The 26,001-nt window shown below is 44.0% G+C and overlaps 3 protein-coding genes across 3 annotated transcripts; all 3 read right to left on the bottom strand.

Moving 5' to 3' along the window:
• Positions 1-191: 191 nt before the first annotated feature.
• Positions 192-3,927, bottom strand: LOC112568752 (tumor necrosis factor receptor superfamily member 13B-like). Its single transcript, XM_025246222.1, has 4 exons — positions 3,593-3,927; positions 2,757-2,891; positions 2,120-2,467; positions 192-1,633 (listed from the first exon to the last, which is right to left on the bottom strand). Exons 1-4 carry the CDS (start codon positions 3,801-3,803, stop codon positions 1,584-1,586), a joined length of 744 nt encoding a protein of 247 aa, XP_025102007.1. The 5' UTR covers positions 3,804-3,927; the 3' UTR covers positions 192-1,583.
• A 1,626-nt stretch (positions 3,928-5,553) lies between these two features.
• LOC112568774 lies at positions 5,554-10,064 on the bottom strand. The gene is made up of 4 exons (XM_025246258.1): positions 9,837-10,064; positions 8,568-8,702; positions 7,889-8,206; positions 5,554-7,639 (listed from the first exon to the last, which is right to left on the bottom strand). Exons 1-4 carry the CDS (start codon positions 9,880-9,882, stop codon positions 7,536-7,538), a joined length of 603 nt encoding a protein of 200 aa, XP_025102043.1. The 5' UTR covers positions 9,883-10,064; the 3' UTR covers positions 5,554-7,535.
• Positions 10,065-12,214: 2,150 nt separating this feature from the next.
• On the bottom strand, positions 12,215-15,808 carry LOC112568767. The gene is made up of 4 exons (XM_025246246.1): positions 15,387-15,808; positions 14,550-14,684; positions 13,646-13,935; positions 12,215-13,137 (listed from the first exon to the last, which is right to left on the bottom strand). Exons 1-4 carry the CDS (start codon positions 15,598-15,600, stop codon positions 13,090-13,092), a joined length of 687 nt encoding a protein of 228 aa, XP_025102031.1. The 5' UTR covers positions 15,601-15,808; the 3' UTR covers positions 12,215-13,089.
• Positions 15,809-26,001: the final 10,193 nt, after the last annotated feature.

The following is a 26,001-nucleotide window of genomic DNA, read 5'->3' as shown; positions in this document are numbered from 1 at the left end:
TTAATTATAAAACAACTCAGCTTGGCAAGAAAACAGAGAGTAGCGGTCATGATCGAGTGTGTTTGTCTAGCATTAATGCATATAGCAATCGTTCAACACACACACACTCACATATACACTTGTCCCGAGTTGATAGTCTTATCAATCGAGTAATGGCAGGTCTGTCAGATATGTGAAGATCTGAAACCCACTTTTAAAATGCATAATTTATTTTGTAGCAAATTTTCTTCACAGCAAACTATTGTTCAAAACTTATCAACATTGCCTCCATATGTTCCAATAAAGTTTTTAACTATGCTTTTTTGTCCTTCAAAAACTACAAGCCAGCCACACTGTCAATATTCATACAAACAAACATGAAGTCAGCAACCCTGTTTGCAAAAAGCAATAATTAAAAAGTACAATAATCAGATTTTCAAATGTACTGCCAGTGAGAGAATATGTTATGAATCATTTAAAAAAATAATTTTTTCTAGTGTTTATTTATTGTATGTAGTAACATATTTTGTGTATGTCCTGATATATCTGTCCAATGACCTGTATAAAAAAATAGAAAAATAATCTCTGAAAAATCTTTCTCTCACCAACATATATGTCCCACCACTCACACATTCATATAAACAGAAGTCACTTTGCCCTGCAAAGTGACTGAATTGTCCATTGATTACATTTTACATAAGAATGGCACAAAAACACTTTTTAACAGTGTAATAATTGCATCATGACTGATGCATAAACCGATCACTCAATGAAATGTAACAGTAATTGTAAATAACGAACTAATGGACAAGTTTATAAATATCATGGAAACATATGGCTGAGACAAATGAAAACAAGTGCAGTTTAAACAATTGCATGTTATGACTTAAGGTGATAATGTACAATGTGCAAAGAAACAAGCTGACATCGCAAAGATTTTACTGAGTGTAAAATATAAGACACACAGTCCAAAGAGATTTTCCTCACAAGACACTCCTTTTCTTATTCTCACAAGAAAGGACAGGCATGTTTGGCATGATCATCACAATGCATCACAGTATAAGTGTGTTCATAAAATCATTGAAGTAGCTTTTTTTTTTTTTAATTTTAAAATGTTCGAAGATCCAGCCTTTAGACATTTATGGCAACTTTTTGAAAACAAATCTCTACACACCTCCCCACCTTCAATTTGCTCTCTTCACGCACGCACACACAATTGCAATCACTATTTTATTTCAAAAAGACATTTCGTTAAAAAAAAACATTTTTTACATGCACATTTATGTGTCCATGCACTCATACTCCATTATGTAAAAATTAAAAGGAAAGAGGCAAGGCAAGAAATTGGAGAAGAATGAGAAGAACATCCTTACTGCATCCCTGAGAACTTAAACATGTCTTCAAAAATGTACTTCATTGCTTTTTTAAGTTTCCATATTGACCTTTGATGATATGAAGATGATTGCAAGCACCCATTTTTGACGCAGTGCTGCAAATACCAGTACTATAATCTCAATATATAAACAGCCTGTAAAATGGTGTTTTCACAAACAGGTTTCTTCAATTTCTATAAAAGGGAAATAAAAAGTGTTTTCACTTCTATTTCAGCATTCTTGATCCCGTGAAAGTTCACTGAAAGCAACCCTTTGGCATCCTGAAAAAGATTTAAAAAAAAAAAATAAATAAATAAATAAAAAAATGGTTCAGAATCTGGGGTGACACAGGAAAAAGTTTAAAATACATGTAAAGGGACCATAAGCTAGAAACATTATAAAGCTAAACCCAGGATAAAACTTTCATGCTTGACTTCCAAAGCTCCTATATATTCAGTGCCTACACTGTCACAAAATACAAACTTCACTTAAAAGAGTATATAACTATGGGTGATTCTAAGCATACAAGACATGCAACTACCTTAATTTTAGCAGAAAATTTCTTGTTTGACCGTTGTATTCCATACGACCAGTGCATACTGCATTGCCTATATTACCTCCCCTTCTTCACTAACCTGCCAATCTCAACCCCACTATGAAATCTGACAGTCCTGTTGTAAATCTGGAGATATATGTATGTAAAAAAAATACTTTTCAAGCAGATGCCTTATTGTTTGCAGTATTTAATAGCTTTACAGTTTGCTTACCTGGAAATGCAAAATGGTCTGATCCATTACTGCTGGTCTCTTCTACAGGACGTGCCGGTGTTTGTGGGTTGTCAGGAACTGCACCAGGCTCTATGTCTTCTTTGTTGACAGGATTGTAGGAACTTCTGTTTTTCCAAAGTTGAGCAATGACAACGATGACTAAGATGAAGCACAAAATACCCAAAGCCAGGGCTGTCACCCATCCAGGGTTAGCCAGGCTAAAACTGCTGGTACTGCTGGGATCTTCTGAGGACAACTTATTGTTGCCCCCATCAAGAGTTGCTGATGCTTTCAGAGCATCCGACTTCCTGTTTGACACAACTTCTGGTGGTTTCTTCTCAATGTAATCTGTAAACACATTAAAATAAAACCAAATTAAATAGAGATGACATTAAAAAAATTGTTTTGAATGTTCAGAGTCACGGCTAATAATGTTGAGATCTACTTGTATATGATTTGAGAAGTGGCCACTTTTCTGTTTTGTATTTCTAAAGAACTGAAGGTTATGTAACTTATTATGTCTGAATTGATATTTATATTTAATATTTTTTAACTGCCTTTACCATTTCCACATGAAAACACAGCAAAACAATTATATATAATTTTACAAATAATTAGGTACATTTTTCTACCTCACCTTTGCACTTTTCATAACACTGTGTTGTACTGTCAGTCAGTGTATGATGATCACAAATTTCTGAACAGGAGGTGCAGCTGTGAACCACATCATCAAAGTATTCATCTTCTTTGCAGTCATTTTTTGCGTCATAATCTGTGGGACATTGTCAATCATGAAATTAAAATGTAGAATATTAGGCACCACCTACACTTCATCATACTAAAATGATCTTTTTCACACTTAAGAATCAGAAGTACAAACATATGTTGTACTTATGCAAGGGAGAAAAATGTTACTTGCATCTCCATTTTGAAAGCTGTCCTTATGTACGCGGTCTGATTTAAACATCTGTGATGAACATTTTTTTAAGATGCTACTGACATACCAGCTATCAGCATTAATTCGACAAAGAACCTTTTACTGATGTATAATGAATGCAAAATACACACAAGAAGTAGCAGTTAACCCTTCAACAGGGTCCCACCCTCACCCTTAGAATGTTTGCTATAAACTTGTCATGCTGTCGTCTGTGTGCAGGAGGCGGGGAATCCCCTGACTGCACCCTGCTGTCTACCTGTGGTTACACCTCAGAGGTGACACACTGCCCCATCGCTAGACCCTCGTTGTTCAGTTACCATTCAGTTAGAGAAATGTTAAATTAAATTAACTATAACCTCTTGTCTCTCAGAAATATATTATCATCTGATTTTGGAGGCGATGGGGTGCTAGTTGCAGACGACATACGACATACGATGTACATCTCACGCCACTATATATAGCCCTATACCGGCCTCACCTAGGTGAAAAGAAAACCTCAATTTTTCTCAAAAGTTTGAAGGATGGGCTTGTCTTACCTGGACAGTTGTCTTTACATTCCTGTACCGTTTTGTAGTAAGCTGCATACAGACAGATGTCGTAGCAGGGCTCGCAGCTCCCGGTGCCAGAATCATAATATTCGCTCTCGCCACACGAATGTTGAGACGTGCTCGCTGACGACAACGTCAACTGTGTGACGACGAGGACGACAGCAGTGGCGGAAGCACACAGAGAGGTTGTGGAAGGCATGCTGTAAACTCGGAGGTTGGTCGCGGTGTGATGGGATTGCCGTGTTCTCCTGCCTTTCGTGTAACCAAATAGCTGATAGGGGAGGACGAAGGAGTGAGAAAGAGAGTGGTGGTGGTGGTAGTAGTGGTGGTGGTGGTGGGGATAACAACGTCAGGTTATTATTGGTTCCTGTCCTGTGACGTCTGAGGCTTACATGTATCGGAAATTTCCGGACTTACTAACGGTGGTAGTTCGAGAAAACTCTGAAAGGAGAGGAAGTTGCGACACATCACTCACCTGTTGCGTAATCCGCGGTGTGAACTCGCTCTTTACTCAACGCGGCGTGAAACAGTTATTTAATTATCACAGGGTTTTTGTTTCGTAGGAATTCTAAGTATCCCATTTAACAGCGATTCCCCCAAATTATGTGTTAGAGACATCCAACGATATCGTACACGTTAATACAGATAAAACGCTTCAGGGATGGGCTACAGTCTTGATGCACGTGTAACACTAATTAATTTGATTGTACCCGTTTAATTCATGCGATGACCACATTATTCAATTTCAATGTGACGTACGTGAATGTGAATTTTTACACAAAAATTATGAGAATAATGACCCGCAGTAATTAACTCAGATTTTACCTATCTGTGGATTTATTACATATGAGCTGATCAGTCTACAAAGCGCTATAGGTTCGTAATCATTGACGATGGAAATTAAACTAGACGGTTACAAACAGGTTAGTGTGTGTACGTGTGTGTGTGTCAGACAGGGAGGGGCTATGTCAGGTCCATATACCCTTCATAATTCCACACCAGTCAAAGCCGTGACCTCACACAACTACGTACACGCAGGTTGTTGACGGGGGAATCCCCCGCGCATGTCAAGGCACTCTACCCATTCAAGATCGCCCTGTGACCTCTGCCTCGTGCACCAGCTTTAATTGCCACCCGGCTAGTCACGACTTTGGCAACTGTTCAAGACGTTTATCGGGTGGTGGGGTGTGTGTGTGGGGTGGCGGGGTACGCTCTTGACGCACGCTGTGATAACGTGATATCCTCCCTGCCCTCCTCCCGTTCCCAGCCAATCCGCTGTCGACAAGTGTCGTTGGCTGCTGTCCAAGCGGTCGCATGGTCCCCCTCACGTGATGGCAGCAAGGGCGCGCTGTCCCACAACCTGGAGTGTCTCCACGGGTTTTCCTCCTCGATATATCGGCTCATCCTCCCGGCCACCCCCTGCTCCGTGCTAACGAGAACGGCGTGTCCGCATTATTCAATATGTTTACTCACAGATTTACACGTATTCATCTCATCAATTAAATTACCTAATTATTTTTCTTAATTACTCAAGAAGTGTAAGCAAATGATCGAATGATCTGCGTCCCCCAATCTCCCCACGCATGTACAGACCATGAAACAGGAATCAGTGTCATTTAAATAATTAACTTTCCAGTTCTCAAGAGGTTGAAAGTGCGATGATATACTGTAACCGGTGGCCCGCTTAGGATGTAGAACCTTCTACATAACTATACACACGTCACACATAACAGTAACTGCAACTGTCTGTCTTCGCTCCGTTCTTTGTCTCTCTGATGGCCACTGTGACACAAAAGCTGGCCTCCAGAAGAGCGAGGGCTCTCACACTCCTGTCTGTTCACACTTCACTTCCCTATGACCGTAACTATATGAGACTATACCATAACCTTCACATTTGTACACACACACACACACGCACACATACACAAAATAACCATATGACTTCAAAGTGAAATGATGAAAATGGCTTTAATATAATTAAAACAATTTCTTTCTTTCTTACTTCTGTCTTCCGAGTGACGAGTTATATATTGAAATGTAAACAACTCCAAATTGTGGACAACAATTAAAGCAATTAAAAAGCAATCAAAGTGTGGGCACTCGTCATTAAAAATCTCTCTCTCCCATCTTTCCCTTTCTTGCACTCTTGTACAGACACACAGACAAACACACGTACAAACATACATAATTAGCATAAATATATGTTTGAGCAAGTGCAAATGGATAATGCCGTTTTCAGTCTATAACCGCGGACTGGTTATAGGTTCGTGCTATAACTAAACAAAACTATGACTGGCTTTAGGTGGCTGACAGTGCTTCACAAGTGGGTGAAGAACAGAGAAATTAAAATACCAACACCAATCTATTCTACAATTGGTCAAACAACGTTGTATGTATACAACTCACCCACTGGCACAACAACAACAAAGGAAATAACAGGTTAACAGACATATCTGAGTGTTCAACATGCAAAACAAAGAAAACATAATCAACAGACAGGTAGCAGTTGATATGTGCAGTTAAGGCCCAACAGACAGCTCATGAACAGTTAAATCACAAAATCCACAAACAGTTCAGACTGTCAGAGCAGGAATGTGTTGATACTTGGACAAAACGCGAAATGCACTTTGTTGTTTACGTGTTCAGAATAGTAAGATATACAAAGGTGGACATCACAGTAGAAACAACAGACTCCAAGCTGTCCTGTCATAACATTTTGAGGAAATCAGACTGGCCAGATTCCTATGGAGGCTCAACTGGTTCAATGAGGCGAATGTCAACAGAAAGAATGTATCTGCCTTTCTTTCAATGATATCCGTCCAACACACAGTTGCCGTTACAAATTCAAACTGCTCACGATCGAGCAACACATACATTTGAACAATATTAGTGTCCAAAGGAGTGAGCCTAGACATTCAAACTACGGAATAGGAGATTACAAGAATACAGGCTGAGAGGAGACAGCACTCTACTAGACTTAAAAGCTGTATTTCTATCTCCACAAAGATGTACCTAACTAGACAGTTCATTGCAGCCGTGACTTCTCAAAGCTGAATGTCTGTGCACATAAACTACATCCATTAACAAACAGCACCATTTACATGATAGGCAATAATTTTCAGCAGTACAATTCGCCAGGCACAATACTGAATTTTTTAGTTGTTAACTTATTTTATTTTATTTATTGTCAGTTTTTTTATTTCTTTTTTCTTTTCCCCCATGCATTTTTTTCATGCATTGTTTTTGTATGTACAGTGTGGGGGAGTACTTGCAATCACAAAACAATTCTGAGTGCCTTCCTGACACACATTCATGATATGTTCTCAGGCTCACCAGTACAGGAAGAACATTTAACCATAAAAACCTTCCTTGCAGGAAGAGGATTCTGACATAATATACTCTCAATATTTACAATACTGCTCAGCAGGTTTGTGGAAGTGGGTGAGTAGGGCATCAACAGATTTCATCAAACAGTGGGGGGGGCACTTGAATCCACGACGGATTTCATACACGGTCATTTTGATTCACGCAAATTTTACCCAAAAATCGTTATATTGTCACCCTGTGATAGATACATTACCATGACTGCCAAAGGACCTGCGCAAACATCACCCTGCGTTTCAGAGAACTCGGGAAGTCAATGCAAGACATCATGATTGATCCCATAGGACATCATTGTGGGCTTATACATCACAGTATGTCATGACAACATCATGCCTCCTTTCCCCTTTTAAATTACAGTGTGTCATGACAGGGTCATCCTGCTTTCCCCTCCTTGGCTTACTCACATACAGACATTGTCATCATGAGCCCCACAAACATTGCTCTCGTCTCGTATCTCATCTCCTCACAAAAGTCCTCCAGCCTGGCCAGCTACAAATGATCAGTCTCTTCAATAGACATAGCAGCATCACAAAAACAGAAGCCAACATCAAGATGTGACGACAGACGACGGGACCGATGATCTGCAATCAGCTCCACTGTCTTCACACACTGAGTGGCAGGACGGACCAAAATCTTCAGGATACGCCTCTCCTGTGAGAGACACGAAACACACGAACATTACTGCCTGTGGAAAGCGGTATGGTCTTGAAACTGTTCAGCTTCATATTTTGAAAATATTGATTGTAAGAGAGATTGCATGATGAACATGTTTCGGATGTGGAATTTTAAAATTAAGAATTTAATGTTTACATTGATTGATTAACTGCACGAAAAAAAAATAATAAAAGACATTGTATATGACAGAGAAAGAAAGCAAGGTACAATGAAAACCAGACAAACCTGACATTAGCGCGATTGGTGACCTCTGACCCCTATCATCGCTGGTAACATCACCGTCCTCCTGAGTGGCAGCCGCGTACAGGACTTCCGGAAGTCTGTTGTCCGGACGACGAGGACGACGTTTCCAAAACCAAATCGTGATGACCACCACGATGAATACGATGACTGCAGCAGATGGTATGGCGATGATCGCCACTAATTTCCCTCTATTAGAACCCAACTGCAGGGTCCCGCCACCTTTCCCTTCAGAGTTGGAGACGGTCTTCAAGTGCACCTCATTGTTTGCTGGCTTCGGATTCTGCTCTCTCGGGAAGTAGTCTGGAACATCGGCAAATTTCGGGGTCAGCATCTGACCTTTTTCTAAGTTTAGCCCCTCATTTCCCCCACCAACCCCTAGTACAAATCATTAAAGTGTAGTTGGGAAACTGCCTTGGAAATAGGGACAGGAGGCTGTAAACAACATAATCAGCTCCATCTGACATAGCAAACGTAGAGCTGTCCACTGTTTGTAGTTTATGACTTCTTCATTTAATTTTGTCAGAAAAGATCCCGGTATCTAAACGTGTACATAAAAGTACACTCAGCTGTAGTCCTGTTGTTACTGGAGGGGGTGAGGGATAGGGAGGCTGGTCTCTAAGATGTGGAAGTGAGCAAGACCAAAAAGGTTGATGGCACTGACCTCGACACTTGTTGAAACACTCGTCAGTCGTCTTCTTGACGATGTGGTCATCACACAGCTCTGAGCAGTGCTCACAGTTGTGCACCACATCATCGTAATATTGGTCAGCTTTGCAGTTCATGGACCGGAGATAATCTGCACACACACAAACACACACACAAACACATAAAATATATCCTCACATTGCTCATTGATGAATGTTATTTTCTCTTGTAATTTGTTTTCTTTCTTTAGAAGGACCGAAAGTGTTTAGAATTTAGATCATCTTGAAAATAGTGTTTTTCTTTTTGTGTAAATCAACGGAGCAGTTTGTCGTGTTTGAAAATATCCACCTTTCACTTCATGTGAAGTGTGATGGACCATCAGTTAAACAAAGGATTTTTCTTTGTGATGTGACGCTACTACACAACATGATTTTATTGTCCTCTTACTTAGTTTACGACATGATGTAGATATAAATACCTCCCAGTCGTGTGACTGGTAGGTGAAGGGGAAGAGGACGCAGCAGACAGTAAGTAAAGGTCACATTAGCATGTACATGTACACATACATATATATATACTCAACACATCAAACTGTAAACTAAAGGCGGAAGAAGCAGAGTGCACCAAGTCAACAAGTTTACCAATCTCGCCTACGTGCTCTTCATCTCTTCCTGATCTTTGTTAATATTGCTGTGAAACACGACATGTAATGTCTGGCTTGCCCTCTGAACCTTGCGCAATACGGCGTGCACAACAACGGGTCACTGCGCATGCGCTGTGCTCTATGACACGGATATGCGGTGAAGGGGGAATCCCCTACATTCCGCAGGTAGACACTCCCTTTGTCGGTGATGTGAAGAGAACAACACCTCGCCTCTCACTAAGCGCCCTCCACCACCTCACCTCATGTTTCTTTGAGAAAACATAACTACAACTACCTCAGCTTATGTTGTAGGCTGTTGGTGAACACAGGACCGGAAAGCATCGTGCAACTGATGGCAGAAAATTAACCGTCAGATTATCTCTCCTGCCATGTCCTCCGTTCAGTGAGAATTAGATTATCGGACACTGTGCCTACGGTCGGCTGACATTTCAAGCAAACATCCCTACCCCACACCTACCCTTAACTTTGTCAACGTGTCACCTGAACAGAGACAATGAACCTGGAGGGCAGGATAACACCTTTGACTTTATTTCATTTAAGACTCGAACTGTCATTTCTTCTTTTTTTTTTTTTTTTTTTTTTAATCGATGACTGAACATTTTTAGAGAAGAAGGGACATACCTGGACATTCTTTCTTGCACATTTCTTCAGATCTTGTGAGATTCATGTTATCGCAGAATTCCCGACACGATTCGCAGTCGTTGGTCCCGTATCAAAGAACTGATGAAACGGACATTTCTTGCTTGGCGGTGAGCCACCGGTTGCTGTTACCATAGCAACAACGGTTAGTAAGACGACACTCGCTTTCAGCCCAGTGGACATGACGGGTGCTCGATGGTGAATAACCTCTATCCGACTAGCGTACAGGTGTAGGTGTGAGTGCCAGCGCCTCGCGCGCGCCTGAGTATCGCGAGACGTGACGTCACAAGCCCATCCTTAAACGAGCGAACCTGCTGTGGCACATGGTCTCACTCTCACAAATACAGTTGATATTACATACATTACCCGGACACGCAGAATCCGTCAAATCAAATATTAATTACTCATGTATAGCCTTCGTCTTCTCCTGATTTTTTTTCCCTGCTATTACTTTGAAAGATCATTACCTTAAATGTAAATTGTGTGTAAAGGAGAGCAGGTGTTTTTGAAGGAAAGTGCTTCTATTTAGAAGAAATAATTTTGTACAATGAGGTGAGAGGGAGAAAAAGGTTCAAGAAGAAATCCCTTGACGGACAGCCATGCGAATAGATGTCATATGCAGTGTCCCGAGACGATGTGAACCCAGGGCTTCTCATTGTACTGATGACAGGCGAATGTTTTAACCACTGCGCTAGCGGGCGCCCCCCCCCCCCCCATTTACCTGACCTCAGGGCGTGGCTGCTAGTGCTTTATAGTGCAGGATATTATTATATATTACTCCCGAAGTAAATAAACATCCAGGAAGCTAGTGTCTGTGTCCGGGTAGTATTTGTAGCTACGCTGGATTGGATAGTGTATGTGTGACGAACAGTGGGTCCAGGCAGAGTTTCTAACACCCCCACCTCGAGCTAAGAACTCAAGTTTGCTGATGTCATCAGACGACCAGTAAAGTTGTGCCCGACCAGAGACTATAAATATCGTAGAGACTATAAATAACAATATGTATTATCTCGGGACCTGACTTCTCTCTGTGGGGCTGACTCACCCAGGACCCAGGGAAAGTGGGTCACACGTCACACAAACCCCTCGTGAGAGCTCACTGTGACGCAAAACAGAAAAGGGTGCGGGGTGGGTGGGATCACAACAGCCGACATACCGGGTGGGGAAGGGGGAGGAGCATCTCGAGAGGAGGCACGCGCCAGATGAAGTGAAAACAAGAATCGCCTCGACCTCTTCGGATGGATGGCTCCCGTTTTGAGTGTGGAATGACAAACATGCATAATAATGCATCCACAAGAGCAGTGGAGGTATGAACAATATTATTTGTATTTAAAGTGTGCAAGGCATCATATCACCGCCAGTCGCTCGTACACAGGGCAGATACAGGGTCACAGGGCACTTTACGCCGACACGGATGATGACTGATTCATCTGATGAGCATCAGTCAGCTGACTGTCGGTCATGAGTCCTCATTATTGCCACTTCGTGCTGCACCTCTGCTTCCTTAATTGCTCACATCGCACATTAGAGGCGAGAGTGATCAGGTTAGGTATGAGGAACAAGAGACACTACATTTTGCTAGTTTTTATCGACTGAACTACATTCACATAATTACTTTTCTACTGGTGACATTCAGAGACATTTCTTCTGCTGCTGTAGTTCAGTCACTCTCATCATCTAACAGTTACAGAACGAGAAACACGATAAAGCAAAATATCACACAACACCCGTGTATGTCCAGTCGAGGGTCTGTATGTAGGGGTGTGAGCGCATGTGTGTGAGAGAGAGATGTGTGTGAGTGCATATGTGTGAGAGAAAGAGAGACAGAGAAAATGTGTGTGCGTGTGAGAGAGAGAATGTGTATGTGTGTGTGTGCACGAATGCATGTGTGTGTGAGAGTGCGAGGGAGGGTTGGATAGACAAGAGCAGGCAGGATATAATTTTAGTTTCTAGTTAATGCGAACTGTTTTATATGTTGCATGTAAACAATTTTTTTTTATCTCTTTGTTAAGCAGTGCCATTCAACTTTCTTGACTTGACCTCATGAAACCCTCCATGTCATTGGTCGGCGCCATGAAACCCTCCATGTCATTGGTCAGCGAATGGACGGTCCTCTTACAAGTTTGACTCAAACACAACACTGAGATGTGAGAGAGGGAACTTACAGTCAGGAATTATTGGAAATTACAACATTGAAAGTTGAGAGAGAAACTACAAACAGAGATGCCTTGAGCTTGATATCTCCGTTGAGAAATTGTTTCCATGGTGACAAAACTAAACGATAAACAATACGAAATACTCAGTGATTAAGGCTGTCTCGTATAACCTGGAGTAATATATTTATATATAAAACACTCATGTTTGATTTTTTATTTACTTTATTTTGCTGACTTATTTCGCATTTGTAGATACGAAAGAATATTACAGCCTGAAATCTAATGTAACCCACCTGTGAATTAAATTATAAACAAATGTACATATGAACTATTTACAACGAGTAGACAAGTATTTTCACGCATTGAAGAAACAAAATCACGTGTTCACACCACTTTTCACAATATCACAGTCTTTGTTTAGAGCACATGAGAAACACAATGACCATTCCTTGTTTCCGGAAGAGAACTGAGTGTTTTTTGTTGTTTTTTTTTCTTCGCGGTCTTGTTCTGTTTGTGTTTCTTTCCGGCCTTCATTCATAAGCCGATGTTTAATGACATTGTGAACAACACGGGCAATCGTCTGGGATAGAAACATATTTGTGAAGTCTATTATGGCAAACTAAGAAAGTTTAAACTATGCAAACAATAAATGTGAAAACACACTTTCATGATGAATTAGTTTTGTAGGCAGCATACAATTATCCAAAGCTGTGATTTCTTAGAGCTAAGAGATATTCGTATTTAAGAATTATTTCCACGAGTCTCACCACTGCCGCCAGACAAAATACTCTTTACCTGGTGCCACTGCCGTATAATAATTTTTTAAAATTGTAACAGCTTTTGCCAACAGTTTTTGCCAACAGTTTTCCCCATTTTTTCCGAGTGACACCTGGTGAACCTTATTCTTTTTCATCTCCTGAGCGTCCTCTTGACTTGCAAGCACATCACGTGACCTTCTCTGGGTGTCATGGGTACCCGCCTCCACCAGCTATTTGCTCCCCACCCAAGGTATCAGCATTCCAGGATCACTGGTCTTGCAAGTTGCGGATGAACCTTTATTTCCTCCATTCTGTGTCAACCTATCCTGGCCGTGTGCTGGTCACACTCGCTGTCATAAACTGTTTGACCTAAGACCAGAGACAGAAACCAAAAGTTGTGTTAGCATTTATAAACAAATATATTCTCTGCAATTTCCACTTACATCAGATACACTGCTCAATATTACCTAGACAGGAAATGCGATATACACTGTATCAAACATTGTTACTCTCACGCGTGAGCCTTAACCCCAACCTTAACCTTAAGTCTAAGCCTTAACCCTAACCTTAACCTGAAGTCTAAGCCCAAACAGAGCGCATAGTAAACATACGACAGGGAAGTTGCGCCCGCATTCAGACCCCAGTGTAAACCGGAAATGGCGTCAGACTAACGGTTGTATGGACTCACGAGGCATTTCATTGCGCAGAAGTGGACACGGAGACAGCCTTCGTGTATCTAGCGAATGGTGTATAAACACTTAAGATAGAGAAGGAAGAATGAAAGAGAAAAGTTGACAGAGAACAGGGAAGGATATAAGGGAAAGAAAAAAAAAAAAGGAAGGAGATGGACGGGATGAATGAAGGAAAAGCGTCACACCTCATCAGCAGCACATGGAATCGGTTTGGTGATTGATGATGCAGGACTTCCCTCCACCACAGGTGTGTAGATCACCTGGCTGGTCCACCAGCAACACTTTCCGGGTCGACATACGACAGCGGCGACAGCAGTCAACGTCACACCCACAACAACGACTGCCAACACGATAATGATGATGGCGATGGTCAGGCCTACGTCAGACTGGCTGGGCGGGTCCTGTTCCCCTGCTGAAGAATTTCCATTCGGGGTGGCAGACACGTTGCTAGATGGCAGCCTCATAGTAGTATAACCTGTAAGAGGTGAGAACATGACATGAGGACAGCTCTCGAGGTCCCAAGAAATAAAGAAGACAATAAATAAATAAAGCGGGTAGCTATTGGATGTCATATGTTTCTACAAGTCAGTGGGGTAGGAAGATGCTCGGCTTTGTGAGGTTGGGGTGGGGCAAAGATCCATGCTGAAAGTGAACAATGTTCACATTCTTGTTCCCTCAGTATCTCCCCCCCCCTCATTCCCCCTGGTTCCTACGCCACTGCAAGTACGTGTACACAGACCCCCTCCGTGTTTTTACAGTCGATGGAGAGTTTACCCACATGTTCATTTAGTGGTCCAGACTACTAGACCCACCCACAATCCGTTTCAAGAGCCGTTATTCGTATTCTTACCGGATACATAAAGTACTGTGTGTGACAGTTTGCCAAGTCTCTAATATGATTGTCGTGCAAACATTTGGAGATGGCGTATCCAGGATGTGAGGTCATGGCGCCGCACACGTGACTGGAGTGGACAGGCTCGTGAAATGACAGTAATTAACGTTTACACACGTCAGTTGGCGCCGTTACTACGCACACGACACTCACGAGCAGGTTAGTGTTTGGTCAACAAGGAGTGAACACAAGCGAACCTGGACATTGGCGGAGGCAGTCGTCCCTGGTGTTCGTGACGTGGAAGCTGTCACACAGCTCCGAGCAGGGCGCACAGCTGTGCACCACAGTGTCGTAGTACTGGTCACTGGTGCACTTCGAGGCTAAGACATAGTCTGTAGAGAAACAAACAAAAAACACATTGGGTTCAGATCTCTTCTTCGAACACTGTATGACAAGTGCTGGCCGTCGGGCTATTTCCTTCCTTCTCCCTCCCCCTCCAATAATGTGAAATCGCTTTATTAAACCAACCAACCAGCCAACCAACCAACCTCTTCCTAGTGAGGACTTCCTAACAGGCGAACAAGAAAAATAGTTTGACCTGACCTCCGGGGAATCCCTTTTCCTGAGAACGCCAGCGACCCCATTTAAATGTACTTATTGACTTGTCTGAGTGCAGATAGATACAGTGGGCGTTAACTGCGGGCAAACATTTCCTGATTTAGATTTCAAGATTTAAATTGAGTATTTCGGACAACCTATTCAAAATTGAAATCCCCAAAACCTCTCACTCTGATGGCTTAGGCTCTTAAGAAATGTCTTTTCTGGGAAAGCACGGATATCAATCATATTGGAACTTCGAGGTTAGAGAAGCAGTGATGTTCTCAAGAACAAGTCAAACAAAGAACAGATGCACTCCTCACTAAACGACCTGCTCAAACTGAAATTTGGAAGACATTTTCCCCAGTTATGATAAACCAAAGAGGACCACAAAACAGGTTTGAAAGTCAAAGATGAGTAACTGGACTTGTCCCGTTGATGGTGGTGAGACAAACATGTTGACAGTTGAGAGGAAAGCAGTTCGCCATGACACTCACCCCCGCACTGTGTTTCACATTCTTGCTGCGTTCTCGTGATGTGGGCGAGTTCACAGATTTCTCGACACGGTTCACACGACCCTGTGACGGAATCGAAGTACTCGGAGATGGCCTGGCACTTCAGAGCGAGCAGCAGCGACGGGTGCGGGAAGCTGGATGCAGGCTGCACCACCATCAGTGAGCAGCTCAACAGGCCAAGCAGCACGTGCTCCATCGTGTCTGTTCGCTGTTTGATTACTCAAACTTTTGTTGTCCGCAGGTGTTGGCAGTCTCGCTCCGTCGCAACCAACCTTATGAATGACAGCCTGTGCGGGTACCTGCTCTCATAAGCGAGTGCGCGTGCGCAGGCCCAAGCCAATGGCGTGCACGTTGCTATCACCACAGGTAGCTTGTTTCCCACGGCCGAGGCATTCGTCGAGCGAGAGAAGAAAAGGGATCTCCCTATATCATCGCCTCCGTCACACACACTCTCGGTATCAGCCAATGGCAGGCGTCCTTGTTGACAGGGATTCCCCCTCACTAGCTGCCAGACCTGCGAGCCAATCGTACAGCTGCTAGTGGCACCGCCCAGTCCGCTGTCACAGAGAGAGAGAGAGTGAAACGAATTAAATATTCATTACCCATAGGAAGAGTTCCTGTTTTTTTCTCTCTCTCGATCTGCTGTGATCACACTCGCCATCTTCCTCATAATATTGATTGTTGACATGTTAGTCAATATGTTAGCCTCTGCGATGGTCAAATTAACGGTTTCGTTGTGAAAGCGCCTGTTGGTGTTGTGAAGGTTTTTGCTGTGGTAGCAGTGGTCGTTGTGAATGTCGTGGGGAAGACCCAGATGCCAGTAGTGCTTCTGGCGATGAAATTCATGATGGTAAAATTGATAATAGCTGCGTGAACGGAGAAGGCGATAAACGAATACTTCCTGTATTAAATATACAGGCAATATTTATCTGTTAGTTTTATTTTAAATCAACAGTAACATTTTTTTTTTCAAAACAAGACGCCGCAACCCTTTTGATCTGTTCTTTCTCTGGTCACATGCTATATATTTTCTGGTTTTAATGAGCAACTTGTTTGGCGAAACATTTCTTACAGCAAACACCACCAACACACGCGACTACCTCACAAGGTGTCGAGGGTAGTTACCGTCGATGGAGCACGTGACCACAAATGTTTTGTCATGCTGACGTCACATCCCTGACTTCTCCCCTGGACAGGTTCGAGTATTCACCGAACACTTTGTAGCTTGTCTTTTACCAGACACAAATACACACTGTGAAATAAGAATAACGGTGTGCACGTTGAGACAACAATATGCAAAGTTATAGCATACACACCATGGTATAATAATTATATTGATATTGCTAGTCTAATTGTCTTGTTAGATATTTTGCTGTTTTTGTATGTTATTTATTTTGTTGTATTTAATTATGAGAGATGACTTCTTTAATTATAAGACGATATTTTTTGAGACTATCGTTTACTTTTTTTTTCTTGTTCTTCTTCTCATTCCTCGTATGGGGAAGCGGACAGCCGAGTGACTAGACTTAGAGCATAGCGTCCGAATCAAGAGGCCGGCAGGTTCGATACCCAATTGGCGCAGAAAACTTCTCCCACGACTCAGTTGCCGGAATTGGATGTGAGTCTATAGTTGAGGAATATCATGCAGTGAGGGAGAGTAGATGGGCCCTCACAAAAGCTGACCCCTACAACTCACCCCCCAAGAACCTAGAAAGGTCAGTAGACTACTTTAACCTCTTTACTTCTGTCATGTGATGGTCTGTCTGTAAGCTAGGTACATTGTCTGTCGGTATATTTATGACTGTTGAATGGATTTCTTTTGTTTTGTTCTGTCAAGCGTATTGAACTGACTACTGTAGTAGGGAAACGGGTTGTAGACACTTTAGCAAGGGCAGCAAAGTAGCAGCAGATGGAGAACGAGCTTGTGATAGGGATTCCCTCGACTGTCGGGTGGTGACTGGCTTTAGTACTGTGACCTGTAGAGGGTATCAGCGTGTACACTGCATGACTCACTGGTCTGTTTGATAACTAGTATCGCCGATGATCGTTCTCTAAATGAGTCATCTTTTGATGGAAATAAAAATCCTTAGCCAAGCACATGTTCTCGATCGAAATGTGTGATCAACATGCCGACTGAATGTGTTTATGTTTGATTTTTAAAATCTACCAAACCACCCTCTGCCTAAAGTGAGTAGAAATCAACGATTACCACGAAGATGATTTCATCATTTAATGGATACGTGTTGAAGTCGGGTCAGCTACCAATATGGCGTCTCCTTGTCTCGGATACAATGAACTCCTTGGTCTCAGTCAGCACACACTACTCGAAATTCATATACTTTGAAAGGTGTCCAGGTGTCTGTAACCGTATAGATTTCACATTTATATTTCTATTTATTTGTTATCGGGGTTAAAAGTCTCGCTAGTAAATGTAAACTTCTGATGTGAAAGTGTCGAAGATGCCGGGGTCGGGTCGAGGGTCAGGGTCAATATCATTGCCAAACACCCTAACCTTGCTGTTTCGCCAGTTCGCCTTCCTGTCAACGACTGAATTTTACAGTTTGTTTCCTTTTGGTCCCTGGCAAAGTTTTCTTCATGAGGATTGAACTTAGACGAGATCAGTTGTACAGTCTTGGAGTGAAGCCACTATTCAGTCAAACGACTTCATCTAAGAAATCAGTTTCTGGAGTAGGAGATAATTGTAAACAGATTGAAAAAGGAGAAGTAATTTGAGGAGAAGCAATTTGACATCAAACGAATGTCAGCCTCCTATCACTCTCCCCCCCCACCCCGCACCTCACTCAGGGGTCAGCCCCCCACCCGGTTGTGCAGCTAGCCCCAAAACAGGAAGTTTCGCGAGGAACTGAAAGTGGGATGGAGTATGTTGTTGTTGTCGTGTCTTGTGCAATCCACTCTCTGTCGCAGCTGAGGATGTGACCGTTGTGAAGGTCAAAGGACACGAATTCCACTTCTGAAAAAAAGGTGAGGGCGGGGAGAGTGGTCAATACAGGAAGAAGGGGAGGAGAGGTGAATCGTGTGGCTGTACCCACCCGCAATCACAGCTACGCTCCCATCTACCCGTCCATACGTACGTCTGCGTCTCTCGATTTACTCTAGAGGCTATCATTTACACACACACACAAATACTGAAAGTACCCTCAAAAGGAAAGTAGAATCTCGACTGTGGGTCGCAAGAAAATTGTCAACATTCACAACAACAGCAATCATGGGAGTACAGCTGACCTTTCTGTTGCATCAGAAGGACACATGGTGGTCATGGGACTCGTGTGCGGATGCCGACACTCTGCCGGCTTAGGATCTAATTATAGAAGGGTCATGACCCAGATCGTCACGTTGTGGGGGTTCCCCGTTTGCAAGTTCAAACGTGTATTTTGGTTGTAAGAAAAACAGGAAGCACCAGCGCGCCTCTGAACACTTTGTGACCGTTTATCATAGACGATCAATCGGATGCCAGGATTGTAGGACAGCCATCTGCCACCCTGTGATTCTGGGGAAAAAGTGGCGGAGCAGAGAGGTCAGGCCTGACTAAGGTCACTTTCTGTACACTGCTGACGTCATGCCGAGTGCTGGCCATTACACACATTCACTAACTCTTCTTACTACAGCTGTGAAAACTGACAAAGTTACTGCAAGAAAACTACACATTTTTTTTTGGTTCTTTCCTGCTATTCTTCTGATCAATCTGGTTATCTTCTTACTATTCATTACTTCTTTCTTTCGATTGCTACAGTCGATTATTCATGAGTGCGGTGTTTTTGTTTTTTGTTTTGGTTCGCCAACACTCCTTTCTTAGTTTGTTCTTCCTTGCTTCTTTCCTTCCAAGAGAATTTTACCCAATGGAGTATCAACTTAAAAGAAAAGGAAGCCGACATCACATTCCTGTCAAATGCTGCGGAAGTCTTTCAGATGGCCAGCAGTCGCAACATCCTGTCACACATTTCCACACATGCACGAACTTGCTCTGCACGCGCTAATCACGTCCAGTCAATCAGTCACACGTTCCAGCCGCATGCAGGGTGTCCTTGTGACCCCAGCCTTGACCCCCATCACATGCTGCTCCCTCACCTTGAGTAAACGAGCAATTTGCAGGGGCACTAAACTCCGGGGACCTTTTGAGACAGAAACAACAGACGATTCATAAATACTCCCCGTGGGCCCATCTCTTCTCTACGTTTGATCACATAACTTTACGTACATATACACACATCAGAAAAGATAGACTAACGAAATAAATGTTAAACTGTCGAGAGAAAATAACAGCAATAGTTTCCTCAAATAACAATGAAAGTCAACTTTAAAGGACTTCCACATCTGAGCGAAAGAAATCAAACAGCAAACTAGCTTCCAATACCATAACGAGAAACAAAATCTGTTTTATATATTCAGCAGCATGGCTGCATGTGTTATGTTGCGTTTCATGTGTTTGTCTGTCTGTGTGTGTGTGTGAGAGTGTCAAGGAGGGGCGGTTGGCCTGTATCTGTATGCAAACTTTATGTCTGCTGGCAAATGACAGGATGCAGGGTGTGTTGTATGGGTGGGTACGTAGGCGGGTGCAAGTATGTGTGTTATCTTTTCTCCGCTGCTCATTGAGCGGCAGTCTGTGACCTCTGGCGACCCGCGGCCGCTCCTTCGGGTACGTCACGTGACCTGCCAGACGCCGCGTGCTATGACGGGCGCTGACGCAATCGAGGTCACGCATTGACACAAGCTTCTCATCGAGACCACAGCAATTTATTTTCCTTTCTATAGCATTTACTTACACATATCTACTTATTTATTCCGTTCTTAGTGTCTTCCTTTTGATCCTTCTCTCGTTTATCATCAGCGGCTGAGTTTAATACTTTCACACATTCAGCCAGTTTCAGTGTTTGCTGTGCTTATGAGATTGTCCACAGTTGCTTTTTTTTATAGTTGCAGTTAAAAACTGAATCTGCGTGTTGTTGTTGCTGTTGTCGTTGAGTTTGAGAGTGAAGTATACTTTCACCTAAAGGTGATTTTTGGTTTTGCACAGTTGTAGGACAGGGGACTCGGAAATGTGAGGGACGGGGGACGGGACTGGTTCACCCACTGCGATTGGTTCAACCACCGGAAGTCGACACCACGGATGCGTGGGTGGCTGACTTGCACAATAACCACATAAATAAGAGGCAGACAGCTTGGCAGGCTTCCAGGACACGACACGAGCGAGCGAGGAAGAACGACAGGAAGAGGACAGTGTGAACAGTAATCAACATTTGCTGAGTCACACAGCAACAACCTAACCCACACCACCACACACACCTACCTAACTGCCTATCTATCACGGACCTTCATTTCCGTGACATCCACAAAGAAACTATGGGAGAGACAGAATTGAAAAAAGAGGAAGAAAAAACAAACTTGTCCACCCTCCTTGTCCTCGGCTATCTTCCCTTGTACTAAGACCTTCCCCATCCGGTCCTTTGGGAAAGTTGTGAAGTCACACCTCAGTTATCGTCGGTTTCGCTTTTCGTTGATTTTTTCCGTTTTGATCGGTTGCCTCGGACTTGGTTGCTGATTTTGTGAAGGAAAGGGCGACCCACGCGGTGTGTGCGATATTACAGTGGTTGCTGTGTACAGTCCTCGTGTCACGTGTCACATGTCACGTGTTTACTTTGCGTTTTTCGTGTTCAAAAGCTAGGTAACGCATGTAAGATAAAATCACATGTGTTCAAATCTCATTGTCCCTGTTAAATCTTTTCCTTGCTGATGAGTTAACCCTTTCGTTTCAGCTCCATCATGGGACTAAAGAAAGTTTTAAGCTCTTTACATCAGTCTTTTATGTTTTAAAAAATGTTTTTAGTATTAAACTACATTTAGTCTCTATAAAACGTGTTTTTGGTTTGTTTGTTGTTTTTTTTTATGGAATGTCTAGAACGAATCTCTGCTCGACCGCACAACATCACCATTATACAAGTGTACGCCCCAACATCAGAACACGAAGATGAAGAGGTTGAGGAATTCTACGAGGAGCTGGACAACATCATCAAGAAAACTCCGAAGAAAGACATCTTGCTTGTCCTTGGCGACTGGAATGCTACGATCGGCCCTGACGCTTACCAACAATGGGCAGGAACAGTCGGCAAGTTGGCCTAGGCAACACCAACGCAAGAGGCCTACGGCTACTAGAATTCGCTCAGAGTCACCGTCTCACCATTGCCAATACCCTCCACCCGCACAAGAAGTCAAGAACTGTAACGTGGCATTCGCCGGGAGGTCTGGTCCATAACCAGATTGACTTCATCTTGCTGCCTCAGCGTTTCAAATCAGGCATCAACAAAGCACAAACGAGGTCCTTTCCTGGCGCTGACATAGGCAGCGACCCACAACCTCGTCCTCACTAGCCTCAAGTTGAAACTGAAGTTGAGACGTGACAAACAATAAGAGCCCTCGCATCCGATTCAACCTTGAGAAGCTCAAAGATCCGGACACAGAGAGGATCTTCCAGGCCCAGGTGGGGGGCAAATTTGCAGCCCTGGCTACTATAGACTGCGACATAGACGCCCTTGCTGGAAGTATCAAAGAGGTGCTACTCTCTACTGCAGACGAAGTGCTGGGGAAGCAGAGGAAGCGCAAACAACCCTGGTGACAGACGACATCCTTGATCTTTGCGACGAAAGGAGAGCCTTGAAGAGAGGGAGAGGTCGAGACCCGACGTCAGCAGACAAGTACAGACTTGTCAACCAGCAGATCAGAACAAGGATGAAGGAGGCAAAAGAAGATTGGATCGAAGACCAGTGTTGCAGCGTGGAAATAGGCATGGCAAGCGGAGACAGCAAGAAGGCATATGAACACTGAAGGCCCTCACCAAGACTCAGCAGCGACCAGCCACAGTCATCGAAGACAGCGCCGACAGCTCCTTACGGAGAAAGCTGCTGTACTAAGTCGTTGGACTGAATTGCCAAGACTTGTACAACTACAAGATCGAGCCAGACACCAGCATTCTCCAGCATCACCAGACTGGGACAAGAGAGCTGAAGACCTGCCAGTCCTCACTGATGAGGTGAGAGAAGCTATGCACAGTCTGAAGGGAGAAAGTCACCTGGTGTGGACAACGTACCTGCTGAGCTGCTGAAGCATGGAGGAGACGCAACAACCAAGGCCTTCACCACACTGTGTCAAAAGATATGGGAAGAAAAGAAATGCCCAAAAGAATGGGCTCAGTCTATCATCATCCCACTCCCTAAGAAAGGGAACCTGAGGCAGTGCCAGAACTACAGAACCATCAGTCTGATAAGTCACCAAGCAAAGTAATGCTCAGAATCATCCTCAACCGCTTAAAACCTATTGCAGAGGAACTGCTGGCAGAAGAACAGGCTGGCTTCAGGGCTGGAAGAAGCACGGTAGAACAGATCTTTAACTGCCGTGTTATGATAGAAAAAACACCTGGAGCATCAACGTCAACTATACCATAACTTCATCGATTTCAAAAAAGCTTTTGATCGTGTCTGGCACGATGGACTCTGGCAGGTCATGAGATCATTCAACATAGAGGAGGACTGATCCAGATGGTAGCAGCACTCTACAAGAACGCCTCCAGCGCGGTACTACTCAACAAACCAACTAGGCGATTCTTCGCGATGACGATCGGGGTCCGTCAAGGTGCCTCTCTCTCCATCCTTTTTAACATCTTCCTTGAAAAAAATCATGCAAGACACCCTCCACAACCACTTACCTCAATCTCCATTGGTGGCAGACCCCTGTGCAACCTCCGCTTTGCAGATGACATTGACCTCATGGCAGGCAGTAACAACGAACTTCAGGATTTGACGGACAGACTCTCCAGGCGAGCGGGGCCTATGCATGGAAATAAGCTCAGAAAAAAGCAAAGTAATGATTATTTCCACCACCGACAGCAGCAGCAACATCGTCATGAACGGCCAGAAACTGGAGGAGTCAACAGCTTCAAGTATTTGGGTGCCACCCTGACTAGAGATGGCTGCTGTACAGCAGAGATCCGTATCAGGATTGGTATGGCAACATCCGCAATGTCCAGGCTGGATAGGATCTGCGAAGCAACCAATCAGCTTCAGTACCAACACAGGCTGTACAAGTCCCTCGTAGTGTCAATCCTACTCTACGGCTGCGAGACTTGGACGCTGCTTGCCGCAACGGAAAAGAAGCTCCAGGCCTTTGAGAACAAGTGCTTGAGAAAAGCTGCTCCGCATCTCGTACCGCGAACACAAGACCAACGCATACGTACGGAGCACCGTAACCTCCCTCGTGGGCCCACATGAGCCCTTCTGGCAACAGTGAAGCGGCGCAAGCTCGCCTGGGTTCGGTCACGTCACCCGCCACAACACCCTGGTCCAAGACGATTCTACAAGGAACCTCGAAGGGAGCCGTCGTCGTGGTCGTCCGAGGAAAAGCTGGGTCACCAACATTAAAGAATGGACCGAACGCGAGATGCCAGACCTGCTCTCATCTGCTCAAGACAGGACCGGGTGGAAAATTCTGTCTGTTGCTGCTGCCGGACGGTCCCCCCTACGCCCGGACCGGGCATGGGACTGACCTGACCTGACCTAGAACGAATTAATTGGATTTGTATTGTTGAATATGAAATAATTGTCTCGGTTTTCGTCTGTTTCGGATTTCGCCGATTGTTTTGGAACGGATTTCGAGGTGTGACTGTATTCAAACCACTGTTACCACGTGAATTGTGTGTTCACTGTAATTTTCCTCTTTCTGAACACGGTTTTCAGAAATCCAGTAGCCTGTCTCTCAGAATGTTTCGAGTGCTCACAGATGCTTGAACATCCTCCCATCTACTGCGAGAGGGATCTCTCACCAGATCGAGGCTCCGCCTCCTCCGCAACACGGAGTCACGAGCTCAGCGCCATGACGGGTCACGGGAGGTCACGTGCACTTCCCCCTCCTCCTTGCCAGCGCGTGCTGAGGTCGAGACGACGTCACGTGTTGCGCCGTAGTAGCCACTTCCGCCGTCCGGACGTGCGCGCCAGTCAAGTGGTGCACGTGCCGTGCATGCCGTGACCCTTGTGGCCTTGACCTTCCATTCCACTGCTGGAGGGGTCACGTACAAGCTTGTTCTTGGTCAGAGGACCTTCTATATTTTTTATCTTTCTGAACAAACTTTTTGATGAAAAGCAACCATGAAAAATAATAAAATACATCCTGAGGGACGACATAATTTCAGCAGGCACGTGACCACGAAGTAGTGGTCGACATGAGCTGGCGTTAACTGCACACAGACCGTGTCTAGAAATCCTAACTTTGTTCTGTAGGTTGGACATGACAGTCATGACTGCTCAAGGGGCTAACATTGTCGTCTTCTGTGAGAGGGGAACCACAGAGGGTTTGTCACCATTCAATCTGTGAAATGTCGACTCCACAGTGCCCAGCAGATTAACCCCGAGTTCATGTCGTCTCCTGTCCCGTTGGGTGCGGCGAATTGGGTGCAAGCTCTTATACAATCATGAACACACAAAACCCTTCCGTCACAAAGAGATTTCACTAAAAAGCGATTAGGGTGGATTTACAACTCTTCAGGCAGAAAAGCAGCTACCCTCCCAATCCCTGTTCTCGGGGGATATTGGGGGGGGGGGCACAAAAGGATAGATGGGAGTTTTAACGGGCCCTGGGTAAGTAGGCTGCTTTACAAGACCAAGTGGAAGGAGGAAGAGATTAGAAAAATTGAGGAAATGACATACAGACGTGGAACGAAGCAATGAATAACAACAAAAAACGAATAAAAGAACAAAACAAACGAACGAAACTTCTGTGTCCGACCTGGGTCAGTTGGGGAAAGTATGTTGTACTACATGGGCATCGAACCTGACAGTGCGTGCACTTTCGATCTCCTACCAGTCTGACCACGCGGCTATTCACTTGCACCATGTGTATGTGCGCGTGCGCTCGTGTGTACGTGCGTGTGTTTATACGTATGTGTGAATGTGTGTGTCAAGAAGGGAGGGGGGTAGGACAGCGGGTGGATTGTTTTGCTTTTTCTTTGTATTTAATTAACAGACATCCTGAATTTGTTTTGAAAGTAATTCCTAGGAGTTAAAGAGAAACTGAGACGGTTCACTGGTATCACTTCACACCGAGGTGTGACAAGGGCCGACAAGCAAGTTTATACGCAGCATGTTGATACCTTGAGGGCCGGACCCACCGCACCCTGGCCTAGATTGTGTTTCTTTTTGCCTCCTCCGGTAACTATGACTCATATGAACAAAGATAACAGCAGTGAAGGTGTATGATTCTAACAGGAAAGACAGAAGAAATAACTGTTTCGTGATATAAAGGCTCTGAAGCCATTCTGTGCTGACATTGTATATTTGTAGGTGTCCAATCTCACACCTGCTTCTCACAACCCATCTTTTTTTTCTTTCTCTGCACTCCTTCTCTTTCACCCTCCGTGAGTGCGTGCCTGCGTGTGTGTGTGTGTTGTTCGTTCGTCTGTTCTTTTATTTTTCTCCTTTCTCGCCGTGTTAACACGAGCAAGCCAAACCACGAAGCCGGAGCATGCGAGAAATGAAAATAAAAGAACTTTTTTTTTTTGGTGGGTTGGGAAATTCCTTCCTCACTTCGGTCTCGCTCT

Source organism: Pomacea canaliculata, linkage group LG1 (assembly GCF_003073045.1).
Source record: "Pomacea canaliculata isolate SZHN2017 linkage group LG1, ASM307304v1, whole genome shotgun sequence".
Lineage (NCBI taxonomy): Eukaryota > Metazoa > Mollusca > Gastropoda > Architaenioglossa > Ampullariidae > Pomacea > Pomacea canaliculata.
The sequence above is the reverse complement of the archived record's forward strand: the minus strand, read 5'-3'. Positions and strand labels throughout refer to the sequence as shown.

Coding starts and splice junctions, on each gene's coding strand:
- LOC112568752 (XM_025246222.1), bottom strand. CDS start 3,803: ATGCCTTCCACAACCTCTCTGTGTGCTTCCGCCACTGCTGTCGTCCTC. Junction 2,892..3,592: donor ATGTAAAGACAACTGTCCAG/GTAAGACAAGCC, acceptor AATGTCCCACAG/ATTATGACGCAAAAAATGAC. Junction 1,634..2,119: donor AGACCATTTTGCATTTCCAG/GTAAGCAAACTG, acceptor AATCTTTTTCAG/GATGCCAAAGGGTTGCTTTC.
- LOC112568774 (XM_025246258.1), bottom strand. CDS start 9,882: ATGAATCTCACAAGATCTGAAGAAATGTGCAAGAAAGAATGTCCAG. Junction 8,703..9,836: donor GTGCAAGAAAGAATGTCCAG/GTATGTCCCTTC, acceptor GTGTGTGTGCAG/ATTATCTCCGGTCCATGAAC. Junction 7,640..7,888: donor ACCAATCGCGCTAATGTCAG/GTTTGTCTGGTT, acceptor TGTCTCTCACAG/GAGAGGCGTATCCTGAAGAT.
- LOC112568767 (XM_025246246.1), bottom strand. CDS start 15,600: ATGGAGCACGTGCTGCTTGGCCTGTTGAGCTGCTCACTGATGGTGGTG. Junction 13,936..14,549: donor CTGCCTCCGCCAATGTCCAG/GTTCGCTTGTGT, acceptor CACCTCTTACAG/GTTATACTACTATGAGGCTG. Junction 13,138..13,645: donor TTCCATGTGCTGCTGATGAG/GTGTGACGCTTT, acceptor CTCTGGTCTTAG/GTCAAACAGTTTATGACAGC.